The sequence below is a fragment of the Cygnus olor genome, chromosome 15 (genome assembly GCF_009769625.2).
Source record: "Cygnus olor isolate bCygOlo1 chromosome 15, bCygOlo1.pri.v2, whole genome shotgun sequence".
Classification (NCBI taxonomy): Eukaryota; Metazoa; Chordata; class Aves; order Anseriformes; family Anatidae; genus Cygnus; species Cygnus olor.
The window spans coordinates 14,333,125-14,346,134 of record NC_049183.1 but is presented as its reverse complement, the minus strand read 5'-3'; the positions used below and the strand labels follow the sequence as shown (position 1 = coordinate 14,346,134).

Below are 13,010 nucleotides of genomic sequence, written 5' to 3'. Positions count from 1 at the left end.
TTCAAGCAAGGGCATCCTATTGCTACAGCACTACCTGCTGAAGCTTGCGACTGCACCTGGGTGTTGCAACTAGGACCTGCAGTATGCTTCTCAGTAGGAGCAAGAATGAAAACCACTTGTTAAGGGATACAAAGAATCTCTCAAGCTTTATCGGTAACAGGAAGGCTTTCAGTTTCAAAAAACAGCAGTTCAGGGAGCGAAGACCTTAAACTTCTCTGGACTAGATGGGAAAGGGAGCTAGACACTCAAGGGCTTGTTCCTTTTCATACATACAGGTAACACATCTCAGTGTGGCTACTACTCAGCATCTAGGGGCACACGATGTTATAAAAACTGTTTAATGGTCTGTCATACCATAGTCACTTAGTCTTGAAACTTGTATTTTGACTGACTTAATATCCACAATAAAACAACAGCTGTCATTCAAACCAACATAGGCTCTGGTCACCTCTCTTATATAATCATGTTACTCTGTTTAAAAGAAAAAATCATAGCTTTTTCCATCAGTACATTTCAATAAAAACAAAGTATAAAGGCAGCCAGCAAATAAGAGAGGGGTTAGACTCAATAAGGCTCATATTGTAGGTGCAAGTTTTTCATTTTTTTTTTTTTTTTTTTTTTTTTAATTCACATTTTATCATTGGCCCTTTTGAAATACTCTTTCACAAAATGAATGGGTTTTGGCTTGGAGTTTCTCAGAAGAATGTTCTACCACTTCTAACTGCAGTGTTCCATAAGTATAGAGCTCCACTTGGGTCTTCTCCAGGCTACGGAAATACCTGCTCAGTGTGAGCTGAATGACGGGTGCTGAGAAAAGGCTCTCCTATTCCTACGCTTTAAGCTGTGTTCATTTCCTACTTGCTTTGCAAATGGAAAATGAGCACAGATGTGAAATTCCTAAAATCATTGCTCCTCATTGTTTGGCTAACCACAGAGATGCCAATTTATTATCCCCCAATTTGTTTTCACCCAGAAGATTAATTTCTAACCTTCAGAATAGCAAGAAACATAGAAACAAAGTAAGTGGACGAGAGTTTTGCAGCCTGGTGTATGTGAGGCCTTAAGTCAGCCACCAGGACAGGTTTATCTGGATCTAGGACCACGACTTTGCTTTTTAAGAGCTACAGGACAGCAGAATTCCTACTTCCTCACTGAAGGGAAGGCATTTCAAGTATTAATTTTCCCAGTCAGTCTTCCTGCTTCCACAGGGAGGGGCGAAACGCTGCAGGTTCTCCAAAGAGAAGTGGCAGAAGGAAAACACTTTAAAGAAACACTGGAGTAAGATGAGTTTACGTTGAACGCTGCACCGGTGAGGGGTTTGCATATCTATTTGCTTTTAGATCTACTTTTCAGCAGGGCTCAATGGATGTAGACGGAGGCCAAAATCTATTTTAAAAAGGTTAAAACATAAAAAAAGTTGTGGACAATTACAAAAATCTTGCTTAGCAGCAACCAGCCTCTGACCAGTTCTTTCAGTAATGGCATTAAAAAAAACAACCTGATAGTTCAAGAAATAGTGCTAGGCAGAAACCTTTTCTCAGTGTTAATAGCTCCCTTGCGCTCTTCTTTCTGCTCTTTCACTGTCCACTGAGAAAGGCCAGATGTCCTTTGGTGCATCTGTTGGCATAATGACCTTTTTCACCACACTAAAAAAAAAGAAAGAGAGAGGTAAGTTAGTACAGAGTTACAGCTTCTTCCTCCTGCTGCATTTAATAATGTAACCAGCAACTGTTCAGTTCCAAAACTTTTTCCAGGTATGGAAGATGCAGGTTCAGAGGTGAAGCAAAACTTGGTGTCACAGGGGTCACCACGACTTAAGGGCTATTCCCACTCCTCGGAGCAAAAGCTGCTCCTGCGCTGGGATCAACCTGGCCCCACGTTATCATAACACACTGCAAAGGAGGCGGATCTCAGCGCACAACTGCAAAGAGCACAGGGCTGTAACACACAAGGAGAATTTCAATATTTGAGGCTTCCAAGACCACTCCACTTGATAAGAACTCTTGATGCAGAGATATACTGGGGGCTCTGCTGATCAGCTATCCCAGATTAGACAGAAAAGCGCATCTGAGTAAGATTGATGACTTTGCACCTTAGGGCTATTCAAACTCAGATAGAAAAGTCAGTATCTGATATTACAGCATTCTCCACATACGTAATTTACTCGCTTCCTTAAATCCTAGCTCTATACTGCTCATTTACGGGAGATGAAGTACAATAAGGTAGCCTCGGGCAGAGATGTGACTTTTGAAACCTGCAGTTGCAAAAAAAAATGGGAAAGGCAAGATGAAAATTCTGTGCTTTCTCACTCACTGTAACATTTTGCTAGTTCCAGTTATAGGAGCTCACGTCTCTGAGGCTGTCACTGTCACAAGATGCCTTCAGTGGAGTGGGTTTATGTTGTCAGCATTTACTAAAACTTTGTTTTGGAACTGAATAAACAGCTACTAAACATTTTCAGTGAAATTGATTCAGCTTCTTAAATACCCTTGCCTGGTCACAGTAACTTCTACCCAGACAAGCACTTGAGACACGAAGTTGGCATGTACAATATTATAACTGTGAAAGATGATGGGAAATAAAGTTGTTGTTTTTTGTTTTTAAACTCTTTTCTAGTGGCTAGGGTTGTGGCTTTTGGGCAACAATGAGCAGAGATGGAAACCCAATTGTGTCAAAGTTTTTCCCATGATCCTGAATGAGAAATCAAGGCGAGTAGTTTACTTCTTGGTTTGACAGGGAGGGCTTGCTGAAATTGCAGCTGAAATACTGAACAGTCTGAAACAGAACAGAAATTTCTGTTCCTATCTGAAATTGAAATATTCAATTTCTGTTACTCACAAGGACCTTCCACACCAGTCACTCCACAGTCTTTGGGTGTAAGCAAATTAACTCAGGAGATAAAACTAATATTAATCCTTATTTGGAAACATACAGTTTGATAGTCTCCTTTAACCATCATTGTGGTAGGGTTCCTGTCTATTAGCAGACAAACCCAAGTCTGCCCTACTACAGTCTTAACTGGTCACAGCAAGCCCCTGAGCTGGCAAACCAGCAGTCTCTACGCTTAAGAACTCAATAATAATTCCCACAGCTATATCCACTTGCTAAAGTGCAATGTCTAATGAGCAGGGCACGATTCACTGTGAAAAAACCGTTCGCAGGACCAACACCACAACCACACCACTCCATTTCTTCGCCCGTGACAAGCAACCAGTAGCAAAGCAGCATGAGGCAGTCCAGACGACATGTGCTCTGTACTTCTCAAATGTAGTACCCCCGATCTCCCTCCTCGTGCCTCCCTTCTGAATTACCTTGTAACAGGTTACTTGCTCCAACGGCCGGGGTCCTCTGTTCCCAGTGTTGTTATTTTGAGACTGCATGACTCCGATGACTTGGGGCGTCCTCTGTTGGTTGGGAGAAGAGTTCTGACTCGTTAAGTGCATCAGGCATGATGACCTTTACGGTTGTTATTTTGTTAAGAAGAAAAAAAGAACACCCCACATATCGAATGATCAATTTTCTTCCAAATCTATGTGTGGGTGATCTGCCAGCTGGAGCACCAGAGAGAAGAAATCAAAAACTGAGGCTTACAAAGCCCAGCAATCCTGCTTTTCTCTGAAAAGCAAATTTAGAGTTGGTTTAGGCTGCTAAAATATCATTGCCATCACTGAGAGGTGTCATGCAGATTCCAAAAACTGGCAGAGTGCTGCACAACCGCATATGATGTGCTTCTAGGTAATGCAGGAGTGTTCTGTGACTAGATTTTCATGTAAAGTTGGAGCAACCTTAGGACCTTCATGACTATAATGGCACTCAGGGCCGCTAGCTGCTTAATTCTTGTGTAGCACTTCCCCTGCTTCCAGGCTGTCCCCTAACTGCCACTGCTGGCCTCTGAACTGAAGAACGGTAACAACGACTGAGGAAGTTGGCCAAGTTGAGAGGAGAAACAGAACAAAGCAAAACGCCATGGTCCCAGGACAAAAGCAGCAGAATCTGTCATGATCAGATGGCAGACATTAGAGGGCTGGGAGGAAGGTAGAGAAGGGGCAGTGCTTCGTGGTTCATTAGGATTTTTCTCCAAGTCCTTATTAAGAAACATATATCACACACCACTGTAAATAAAATAGGCGAGGTTTTCCCTCATTTAGTGAGCGTTTCTCTATGGTTTTCCAAGCAAGTCAGATCCAGGAGTCCAGGTATCCTGTTTTGGCCACTAGAGACCATAACCTCTTCTAAAGCAGTGTGGGAAATGCTTTGAGAGTGGGTATGTAGGGGAGGCAGGGAAACTGTGTACCTTTTGCTGTGTTTGTGTCGGCTGAGGCAGTGGTGGTTGCTCTGTGGTTCCCATAGGCAGTTCAAACCGAGGGCTGGTTTAGACCAAAACAAAAAAAAATGATTCTCAAATCATATGCCAACGTTTTACCATCAGCTCAAAGAACACAAAACAAGAAAACAAACATTCAGCTAATTAACTTAGGTTCATGGGAAACAGGCCTCCACTCCCCACTTCTCTTCGCATTTTGATGCTCAGTACTTATGTACACTAAAATGCTAAACCAGTACGCAGCATCTCCCTCTAGCTGTGAAGTCTTCCGGAATCTAAACCCATGAAATTTCACCGCACTGATGGCATCCGAGCACCACTCCAGAGGCTTACTGGTAACTCCCTGAGGAGCCCCTGCCCCACACCCTCAAAGTGAAAATACACAGTACAACAAACTAAACGTTGGCCAACTTTCCAAAACCATTGGGAAGCACTAGAACACCCTCATTTGACATGTATCAGATTACGGAGGAAACGAGATTACAGGACAAGCCTGGAAACATACTCACTGCATGAATTTACAGGTAGGTCCCTCTGGACAGAATCCTACTAGGTAATTCACACAAATGACTCTTCGAGTGTGTCGGTGTCTGCAGAGGGGACCTGCAACACAAAGCTCAATGGTTCACGTATCATAAATATGCACAACAGCACTCACGAGCAGCAGGTACACAAGCAGATCATGCAAAGAAAGAACGGCAGCACCCTACCCTTGATTTATAGCCACAGAAGCAGCAACTATACAACATACATACCATGTTTACAGAAGCCTCTGTCATACCAGGGACAGTCTTTGATCTTAGATTCCGGGTCGATGTGCAAGAATGGACATTCTTTGTTACTGCATTCCCCTGTACCAAAGGCAAACACACTTCTTAGTCAGTTGTACAAGTTCAAGATCAAACCACTCCTAAAGCATTACCTGGATCGTGTAGCTCCCACAAAGCTGTTACCGACATTTACACGTTCAGGCACAACAGTCTTACTGCCTGCCTTAACCTAGGGGATGAACGCCAAGCACTCACCCCCGGTGAGCCAAGTTCTACCAGACTGGATTATTTATGTGTGCTTTTAAAAACAATGCAGAAACTGAATTGGAAAGAGCAGTCATGATAACAAAAACCAAACATTTAGTGCACCAAAAGTGTGGAGAAACTACAAATTGCGCACTAACCTCACAATCCAAGGAAACCTACAAGACTGTAAGTTTCTGACAGCAAGTTGCCTCATTATGTCCAGATCTCCAGAGCTGGAAAGCAAGTGCATAAAAGTTTTGCACCCCCATGCCCTCTGCTGCTCATCAACTCCCCAAAACAAGAGTCATGCAAAGACCACCTGCTCAGCCTCCTCAACTCATAACCAAAACAGAAAATAAAGTATAAAACCCAGTAACAACTTTGAACTTCCCCCCTCTTCCCCCAAGGGACAAGCTCTTGAGAGAGAAGACATCTACAACGCATGGCAGACTTAGGGGTATAAGATGAAGCGCTAACCAGATCTGAGAAGCTACAACCTAACAGTATCAGCAAACTCAGAAGAACTGCAATGCTCTGCACAGTATGAGAGGGATGTACCAGGATCCTCTTCATCAGACTCCCACACTTACAAGGAATGCTAAGTAGGAGCTACAATGCCCCTTACCAAATTTGGAGTAGAAGTAACACTCAGGCATCTTGGTCATGTCGTACTCATGCAGAAACTCGCACTGGTCTCCTTTTTTGCACAGTCCTCGTAGCCAGTGTTTGCAAACAACTGTCTTTTCCCCGCTGATGTGTCTGAATGGGCACATGCCTCCTGCAGAAGAATGGGATGAGCAGAAGGAAAAAGAAGAAAAATTAAAATCTGCAGCACAAGCAGGCACACAGCAACAACACCGCTTCACTCGCCTCTGCAAGAGGGGTTTCAGAAGACTTTGCTTTTGTTTATGACTTTAGCGTTTAATGGCAATGACAAAACAGGGACTTCCAAACAAGTCCTATTTTACCCTCTAAGGAACTGAGCAGTGTAGTATCCAGCTATTAAAGCTGACAATCACAAGCCACAGCTACTAATACAGACACAACAACACAGGTCTGCTTGTGGTAAATTCAGGCCTTCCCGTACTGGTAGACTTTCTCATTCACCTCCCAGTTTCCAAAAACTAAAACCCAAACTCCAAAACAAACAAACCACCACTTCACAGTTGCTGGAGTTTATCCAATATCCTTCATTTTTATGCTCAATCGCCGTTAGCTAGTGCTAGCAAATCTAATTTTCTTACCCTTCATATGTGTTTGACAATATTGGACACACTACTTGCCTTTTCCACAGGCCGCTTTTAAAAAAAATTCACAGACAGCTGCACCTGATTCTGTGGAGAAAACAAAGAAATATAATTAATTGCAATGAACTTTTGTAGCAACTTTCAAAACATTTCCTTTCCCAAGAAGCAATCTGGTCCTCAATTCCAAAAGAAAAGCAACATTTCGGTTTGGTGAATTTACTCTCTCCTACATGAACACCTTGTTCAGGTCTGGCCTTCACAAATATCTCTATTCTCCTTGGTAAATATGCAGCAGGGGAACTTGCGTTAGGTTAGTGGTGCGTGTCTGGACTTTCAGAGATTTAGGTTTTGCCTCTGCTGTTAAGTCAGTCACTGCAGTGAAACTTGCGTTCACAGTCCTGGCAACTATGGTCTTGTATTATTTGACCAGAATGGCCTGAAACAGTCATCGCTGTGTTGTCCCTTGCTGATCGTGAGCAGCAGGAATCACAGCATTCAAGAGAATTAAAACACGGGTATTAGCCTAGCCGGAAATCTTCAGCAAATGTCCAAGTCCCGTCTCCATAGGCTGCTTGTGCCAGGCTATCAGACTGCAGGAGAGCATTTTGAGACCAGGCCGTGAATGCACCTAGAGTTGAAGTTTCCCTGCCACCAAAACACCTCAGCTATCAAAAGGGAATGAAATAGAGGGTGCAGGAAAGTGATCTTTATTCACGTTAAAGACTCAACTTCCATTTTCTAGGCCGGTGTGGTACAAACTAAAGCTTTCAGAAGGGAGAACGGGAAAAACACCTGGTCTGAGACCAAAATGCGGCCTCACAGAGAAATCTGCCTAGGAAAGCAGGAGCGGGGTGGAAGCAGGGGCAAGAGCTGAGAGAGGGGCTCAGCTACCCCAAGAGCCCACAGCAAAGAGGGAAGGGAAGGGAAGGGAAGGGAAGGGAAGGGAAGGGAAGGGAAGGGAAGGGAAGGGAAGGGAAGGGAAGGGAAGGGAAGGGAAGGGAAGGGAAGGGAAGGGAAGGGAAGGGAAGGGAAGGGAAGGGAAGGGAAGGGAAGGGAAGGGAAGGGAAGGGAAGGGAAGGGAAGGGAAGGGAAGGGAAGGGAAGGGAAGGGAAGGGAAGGGAAGGGAAGGGAAGGGAAGGGAAGGGAAGGGAAGGGAAGGGAAGGGAAGGGAAGGGAAGGGAAGGGAAGCCCCCCCGCGCCCACACGCACTGTCCATGCCGGGAAAAGGCAGCGGCTGCGCCCCCAGCTGCTGCTCCACGGCCAGCTCCAGGTCGAACTTGATGTGATCCACGCTGGCGATGAGCTCCTGCATGGTGGCAGCCGGGGGGCGACGGCACCGGGAGGGAAGGGGGGGAATGGTGGGGGCCGGCTGCGGCCAGGCCCGGCCCGGCCTGGCCCGGCCCAGCCTGCTCCGCTTCGGCAGCGCCTCGGCTGACGGGGAGGCGGCGGCAGCGCCGCTCCGCGCCGCGCCGCCCGCCTGCGGGATGCCGGGAGCCGGCCTCTGACCCCCGCCTCACGGCACCGGGGCCGCCCCTTCCTCCCGCGCAGGCGCCTTGGGGAGCCCGAGGCACCCCCCCCTCGGTGCCGCCCCCGGTCCCGGTTGCCGGTCGCCGTCCCCCTCAGCCCGCGGTCTCCTCAGCCTTCAGCCCCCCCCACCTCGGGTCCCCCCGCCATGAGGCCCGCGCCGCTCCGGCTCCTCCTCGCCCTCGCCCCGCGGGGCCGCCGGCAGCCCCCCGGGGTGCCCTCGGTGCCCCCCGGTGTCCCCTCGGTCCCTCGCGGCGTCCCCCCGGTCCTTCCCGGTGTCCCCCCGCCGCTGTGGGGCCGCAGGGCGCTGGGTTCGTCGCCGGGACCCCCCCACAGCAAGGATCAGGGGGAAGGAGAGGGCTCGGGAGGCTGCGGGGAGGAGGAGGAGGAGGAGGATGAAGGCGTGGAGTTTGGGACGCTGTCCACGAGGTTTTCTGGTAGAAAGTTTTATCACAAAACCACGCCGCGGTTCCGGGATTTAAAGCTCGAAGAAGAGGGAGAGGAGGAGGCGGGAAGGAAACCCCGGCGCAGGCCTAGGAACACCCCGTACTGGTACTTCTTGAGGTGCAAGGCCCTCATCAAAGAAGACAAGGTTTGCTCTTTGCTCGTTTCTGGAAATAATATTTAATTGCTGCCAAATAGCACGCTCTTGGGTTAGAATTAGAGCAGTTCAGTTGGAAGGGACCTACGAAGTTCATTGATTCCAACTGCCCAACTGCTTCAGAGCGAAAAGTTAAAGTTGTAATCAAAAGACGTGCTCGGATCCTATCTGCCTGAGTTCTGTTCACGCCACCTTCCTACCTCATTTTTCCCTTTCCAAATAGGAATGGAGTTAGCTAATCATTTTTGATGGTGTCCAGACAGCGACTCTAGAAATTGAGCCGCTCCTCAGTGCTGTCTCCGCTCGGTCAGTCCAATGTCCCCTCTGGCAGTCATGGCTTTGATATCTGTGTGCCACCACCTCTCATCCCAAACCCCGGCAACACCATCTGTATCGTCTTACGTGCTTCATTCGTATCTTTACAGGAAGAAGCAAGAATTTGTGAGGAATCCCGTGCTCTGTAGGACTTCTGCCACAATCTGACTACAGCTGAGAATATTAATATCCATTGTGACCGATTCTGTTGCTGCCTCGTAATGGATTTTCCTTTTTCCTGTAGCTGGCAGAGGCTCTGGAGCTGTTTGAGGTACAGATGCTGAAGGAAGAGCGAGTGCAGCCGGAAGAAAGCAATTACACTGTTCTAATTGGTGGCTGTGGCAGGGTTGGCTACGTGAAAAAGGCATTCAAGCTCTACAATGATGTATGTAGGTTTATGTTCTCTGCTCTCTCATACCTTCATTAAGTTTTTTTCAGCTAAAATTGTTTCTTACATTTGGTCGTGTTACTCTCTCTTCAAAATGCCTCTGAGTTAGTGTTTACATCTTCTTAGCCTGAAACTTTTAAAAACCAAATGAGGAAATTCTAAAACTGTTTTCATAAAAAGAGTTTTCCCTGTGTTTTCTTGTCTTCTCTTAGATGAAAAAACGAGGCTTAACTCCCACAGAGCCCACATACACAGCCCTGTTCAATGCCTGTGCTGAATCACCGTGGAAAGACTCAGGCCTGCAGAGCGCCCTCAAATTACGGCAGCAGCTAAAGAGCAAAAACCAAGAGCTGAATCTGATAACTTACCATGCGCTGCTGAAAGTCTGTGCCCTGTGCTCAGACCTCAGGATGTGCTTTGATGTGCTGAAGGTAAATATGTGACTTTTCTTGTGTCAGTTGTATTCTGCTCTAGTTAAAGCTCCTGGGCTATAATCTGTAATTATCTATACTTAAAATGTTTCTATTTCATTGATCTTTGGTTTCATACAATGAAATCATCCTGGTACGTACCAAGTTTAAGTAGCTAAAATGAGGCAGCTACAGGCTTAAACAGAGGTTGGCTTTGAAACTGTGGTCAGGTGTGTCAATTTATTGAACAGTTTTTGGGGGGCTCACAACTATTGCGTCTCTTTCCCTCATTTTGAAGACCCATGTATTGGCACGTACCTTCCTTTTAAAGCTCTGCAGCAGCTTTTCTCAGAAAGGTCAGTCTAGGAGTTGCTAAAAGGATTGCTACCCCGTGCCCAAATTCCCCATAGCTCCCGTAAGGGAGAAGCTAGGATCTACGCAGGCATTTCAGGCGTTTTTTAATTCTGGAGCAATCGTTCTGCTCACAGCGCTGGGAGCTCACCCTATGCTTTGTTGTTACTCTATCCCCAGAAGATAGCAGCAGCATTTGAGCTTCGCAGCCGGCTGCAACAGACTGTGGATAACTGGGAAGTTCAGTCTTCTCTCTGTTCTCTCCTCTTTTAGGAAATAGTGCAGAAGGGTCATGTTCCCACAGCCGAGACCTTCAGCTTCCTTCTCATGAGCTGCATAAAGGACAGTGAAAGTGGCTTCCGATACGCCTTACAGGTTTGTCTTCATGTACTAATTAAGGAAAATGCGCTTCTGTACAGTAACTTGTCACTTGAATGTACAGAAAACAGCAGGTTATGACGAGCTGATGAAATCAGGAGGAGCTCAGCGCCTCCTAGGACAAGTTCTTTAAACTGGACTCCCATCAGGACAGCCTGTAAACTGGTGAGGTGCCCTGAACGATGTCTCAGGACCGTACTAGCTCGAGGTGGCTGTTCACTGCCCACTGCCATTTCACCTCTTCGTGCTGTAAACTTGCTCCTTTTCTGCAGGTAGATACTGTACCAGTGGGCACTGTGAACGTGCTTACAACCTGCTAGAAACGCTCTTGTTATTCACTGTTACTTACGTTTGATGTTCATCTTCCCCTCTGCAGGTTTGGAAGCAGATGACTAAACTTGGAATAAAGGCCAACAGCCACACGTACAACTTGATGCTGCGCGCTGCTAGAGACTGCGGAATTGGCGATCCGGTTGTGGCTTCCCAAGTACTGCTCAGACCCACCGATGAGAGCTCGCCTCAGCTAAGGCTTGCACCCGGCACGCAGAAGGTGAAAAATCAGAGAAAGAAGGGATCGGAGGGCGCACCTACTGTCCAGCTGGATGTGGAGGCCATGGAAAAGCAATTATTTCAGCAGAGTTTGATGCGGCCTGAAGAACTGATCAGGCAACAAAATAAAGACGGGAGTCAGGCTGAAATGAAACTAGTGCCAGCTGGTCTCAACAGCAGCACTGAAGCATTGATGAGGGGAGGCCAGAAGGAGCTAGAGCAAGACCAAGCATGCCTAAGCCAGAAACTGCATTTGTGCAACCTGCCCAACTTGCTGGATTCGCGGATACCTGAGGCAGCTGTGGTCTCCTTGGGGACAGTGGCCACGCCATCCCATAGACTGGCTCTGATGGGGGACGTGGAGGGCTTCTTGAACAAAATGAAAGAGGACAATGCAGAACCCAACATTAAAACTTTCACGTTACTGGCTGAGCTGGTGGAACCCCAAAGCCCGTCAGAATCCTCTCTTCTGGCGCTCCTGGATGAGCATAAGGTGAAAGTAGACGTGACCTTCTTTAACGCCTTCATAAGGAAGAAAAGCAAACAGGGAGACCTAGAGGGAGCAAAGGTAAGGAAAAACTCAGAACCAGCCCCGTTGCTGCCTTCTTGTTTCAAGCCTCCAGTTGCGCTGTGTTTCATTGCGGTACCTGTTCCTCAGTCCACAACAGAAACCGGGAATCTGACACCGCTTTCCACTCAGCAGCGCTACAGGGAGGCTTTTTGGAAACCGATGTCGATGTTTGTATCTTGCAGAGCCTGCTGCCAGCTCTTGCGAAGAGGAGGATATCACCTAACCTCCAGACATTTTGCAGCTTGGCAACTGCTTGCCACCAAGAGAAGGATGGGTTGCAGTTACTCTCAGATTTGAAGGTAATTAAACTAAACCTCTACTGCTTAGGGTTCCAACTGCAACAAGCAAGAGAAGTGTTAATGCTTCCAAAAAGACCTGCTGAGGCTTCTAGGGCGAGCGTGTTTTCATTCCCTAAACACGCAGCTGACAGACTGTAGCTGTGCCAGGATAGGAGAGGGGTCAGGGGGAGAGAAGAAGGTGCTGGAGCAAGAGCTGTGCTCCTTGCGTAAGAGGTGCCAGAACGAAAAAGGCGCAGAGGAAACCCTGCGCTAATTGGCAGCTAATTTGTCGTTTCCAGACGTCCGGAATAACTCCCAACAAGTACATCTACAGCGCCCTCATCGGTGCCGCCGCGAGGCAGCTGGATTACAGCTACCTCACGGAGATCCTGCGAGACATGAGGAGGAACGAAGTGCCTCCCAACGAGGTCATCATACGCCAGCTGGAGTTCGCAGCGCAGTACCCGCCAAAATTTGACCGGGTGAGCGGCCGTGTCTGGTCGCGGGGTGAGGGACACCCCGGGGGTGAGGGAGGGGAAGCGTCGGTGTCTGCCCCAGGCTTCTTCCTTTGGCTTTGTCTGATCTGGCGGCAGTTTCTCAGCAGCTCTTTACTTAATAACAGCCTCTAGCTGCTGCGTGCCGGTATTAAGAGCTCTGTTCTAACAGAATTCTTCTTTTTTTTTTTTTTTTGTTGGATTTCTCTTTGCAGTATAAGTCAAAGAACCCCTACCTGGCGAAAATTGACGGCTTCCGTGGCTACTACCACCGGTGGTTAAAAGTCATGGCAGCAGAGGAGACGCCCCACCCCTGGGAGAAATACAGAACAGCCAAACGTTCGGTAGGTGAGGATAAGGAAGAGGACGTGCAGGGGAAGCTACGCCAGGATGCTGCAGCTGACAGCTAAGTCCTGCATGTTCCGTGTGCTGGAAGAACTCTCAATTCACTCCCTCAAACTGCCTCCCCGTAGGAAAGCTGTTTTGTAGTTCCAGGAACCCGAGTTCTTGCGATAACCACTAAATAAAATATTTGTCCTCTGTTTCAAGGAGAAGCAGATACAT

The 13,010-nt window shown here is 47.5% G+C and overlaps 2 protein-coding genes across 2 annotated transcripts; one reads left to right on the top strand and one right to left on the bottom strand.

The window, feature by feature from the left end:
* Positions 1–123: 123 nt before the first annotated feature.
* Positions 124–8,068, bottom strand: CPSF4 (cleavage and polyadenylation specific factor 4). Its single transcript, XM_040575317.1, has 8 exons — positions 7,797–8,068; positions 6,624–6,674; positions 5,966–6,118; positions 5,080–5,175; positions 4,834–4,927; positions 4,295–4,367; positions 3,312–3,404; positions 124–1,646 (listed from the first exon to the last, which is right to left on the bottom strand). The coding sequence occupies exons 1-8, from the start codon at positions 7,897–7,899 to the stop codon at positions 1,578–1,580; spliced, it is 732 nt and encodes a 243-aa protein (XP_040431251.1). The 5' UTR covers positions 7,900–8,068; the 3' UTR covers positions 124–1,577.
* A 54-nt stretch (positions 8,069–8,122) lies between these two features.
* PTCD1 (pentatricopeptide repeat domain 1) lies at positions 8,123–13,003 on the top strand. The gene is made up of 8 exons (XM_040575306.1): positions 8,123–8,703; positions 9,272–9,412; positions 9,628–9,846; positions 10,450–10,551; positions 10,931–11,671; positions 11,857–11,973; positions 12,252–12,434; positions 12,662–13,003. Exons 1-8 carry the CDS (start codon positions 8,260–8,262, stop codon positions 12,854–12,856), a joined length of 2,142 nt encoding a protein of 713 aa, XP_040431240.1. The 5' UTR covers positions 8,123–8,259; the 3' UTR covers positions 12,857–13,003.
* The last annotated feature ends 7 nt before the right edge of the window (positions 13,004–13,010 follow it).

Bases quoted from the DNA above. Each gene is read 5' to 3' on its own strand.
- CPSF4 (XM_040575317.1), bottom strand. From the start codon at position 7,899: ATGCAGGAGCTCATCGCCAGCGTGGATCACATCAAGTTCGACCTGGAG. The intron at 6,119-6,623 runs GCAAGTAGTGTG...ATTCTTCTGCAG, and splicing joins AAAAGCGGCCTGTGGAAAAG to GAGGCATGTGCCCATTCAGA. The intron at 5,176-5,965 runs GTAAGGGGCATT...CCTTTGGTACAG, and splicing joins TTACTTCTACTCCAAATTTG to GGGAATGCAGTAACAAAGAA.
- PTCD1 (XM_040575306.1), top strand. From the start codon at position 8,260: ATGAGGCCCGCGCCGCTCCGGCTCCTCCTCGCCCTCGCCCCGCGGGGC. The intron at 8,704-9,271 runs GTTTGCTCTTTG...TTTTTCCTGTAG, and splicing joins CCCTCATCAAAGAAGACAAG to CTGGCAGAGGCTCTGGAGCT. The intron at 10,552-10,930 runs GTTTGTCTTCAT...TCCCCTCTGCAG, and splicing joins GCTTCCGATACGCCTTACAG to GTTTGGAAGCAGATGACTAA.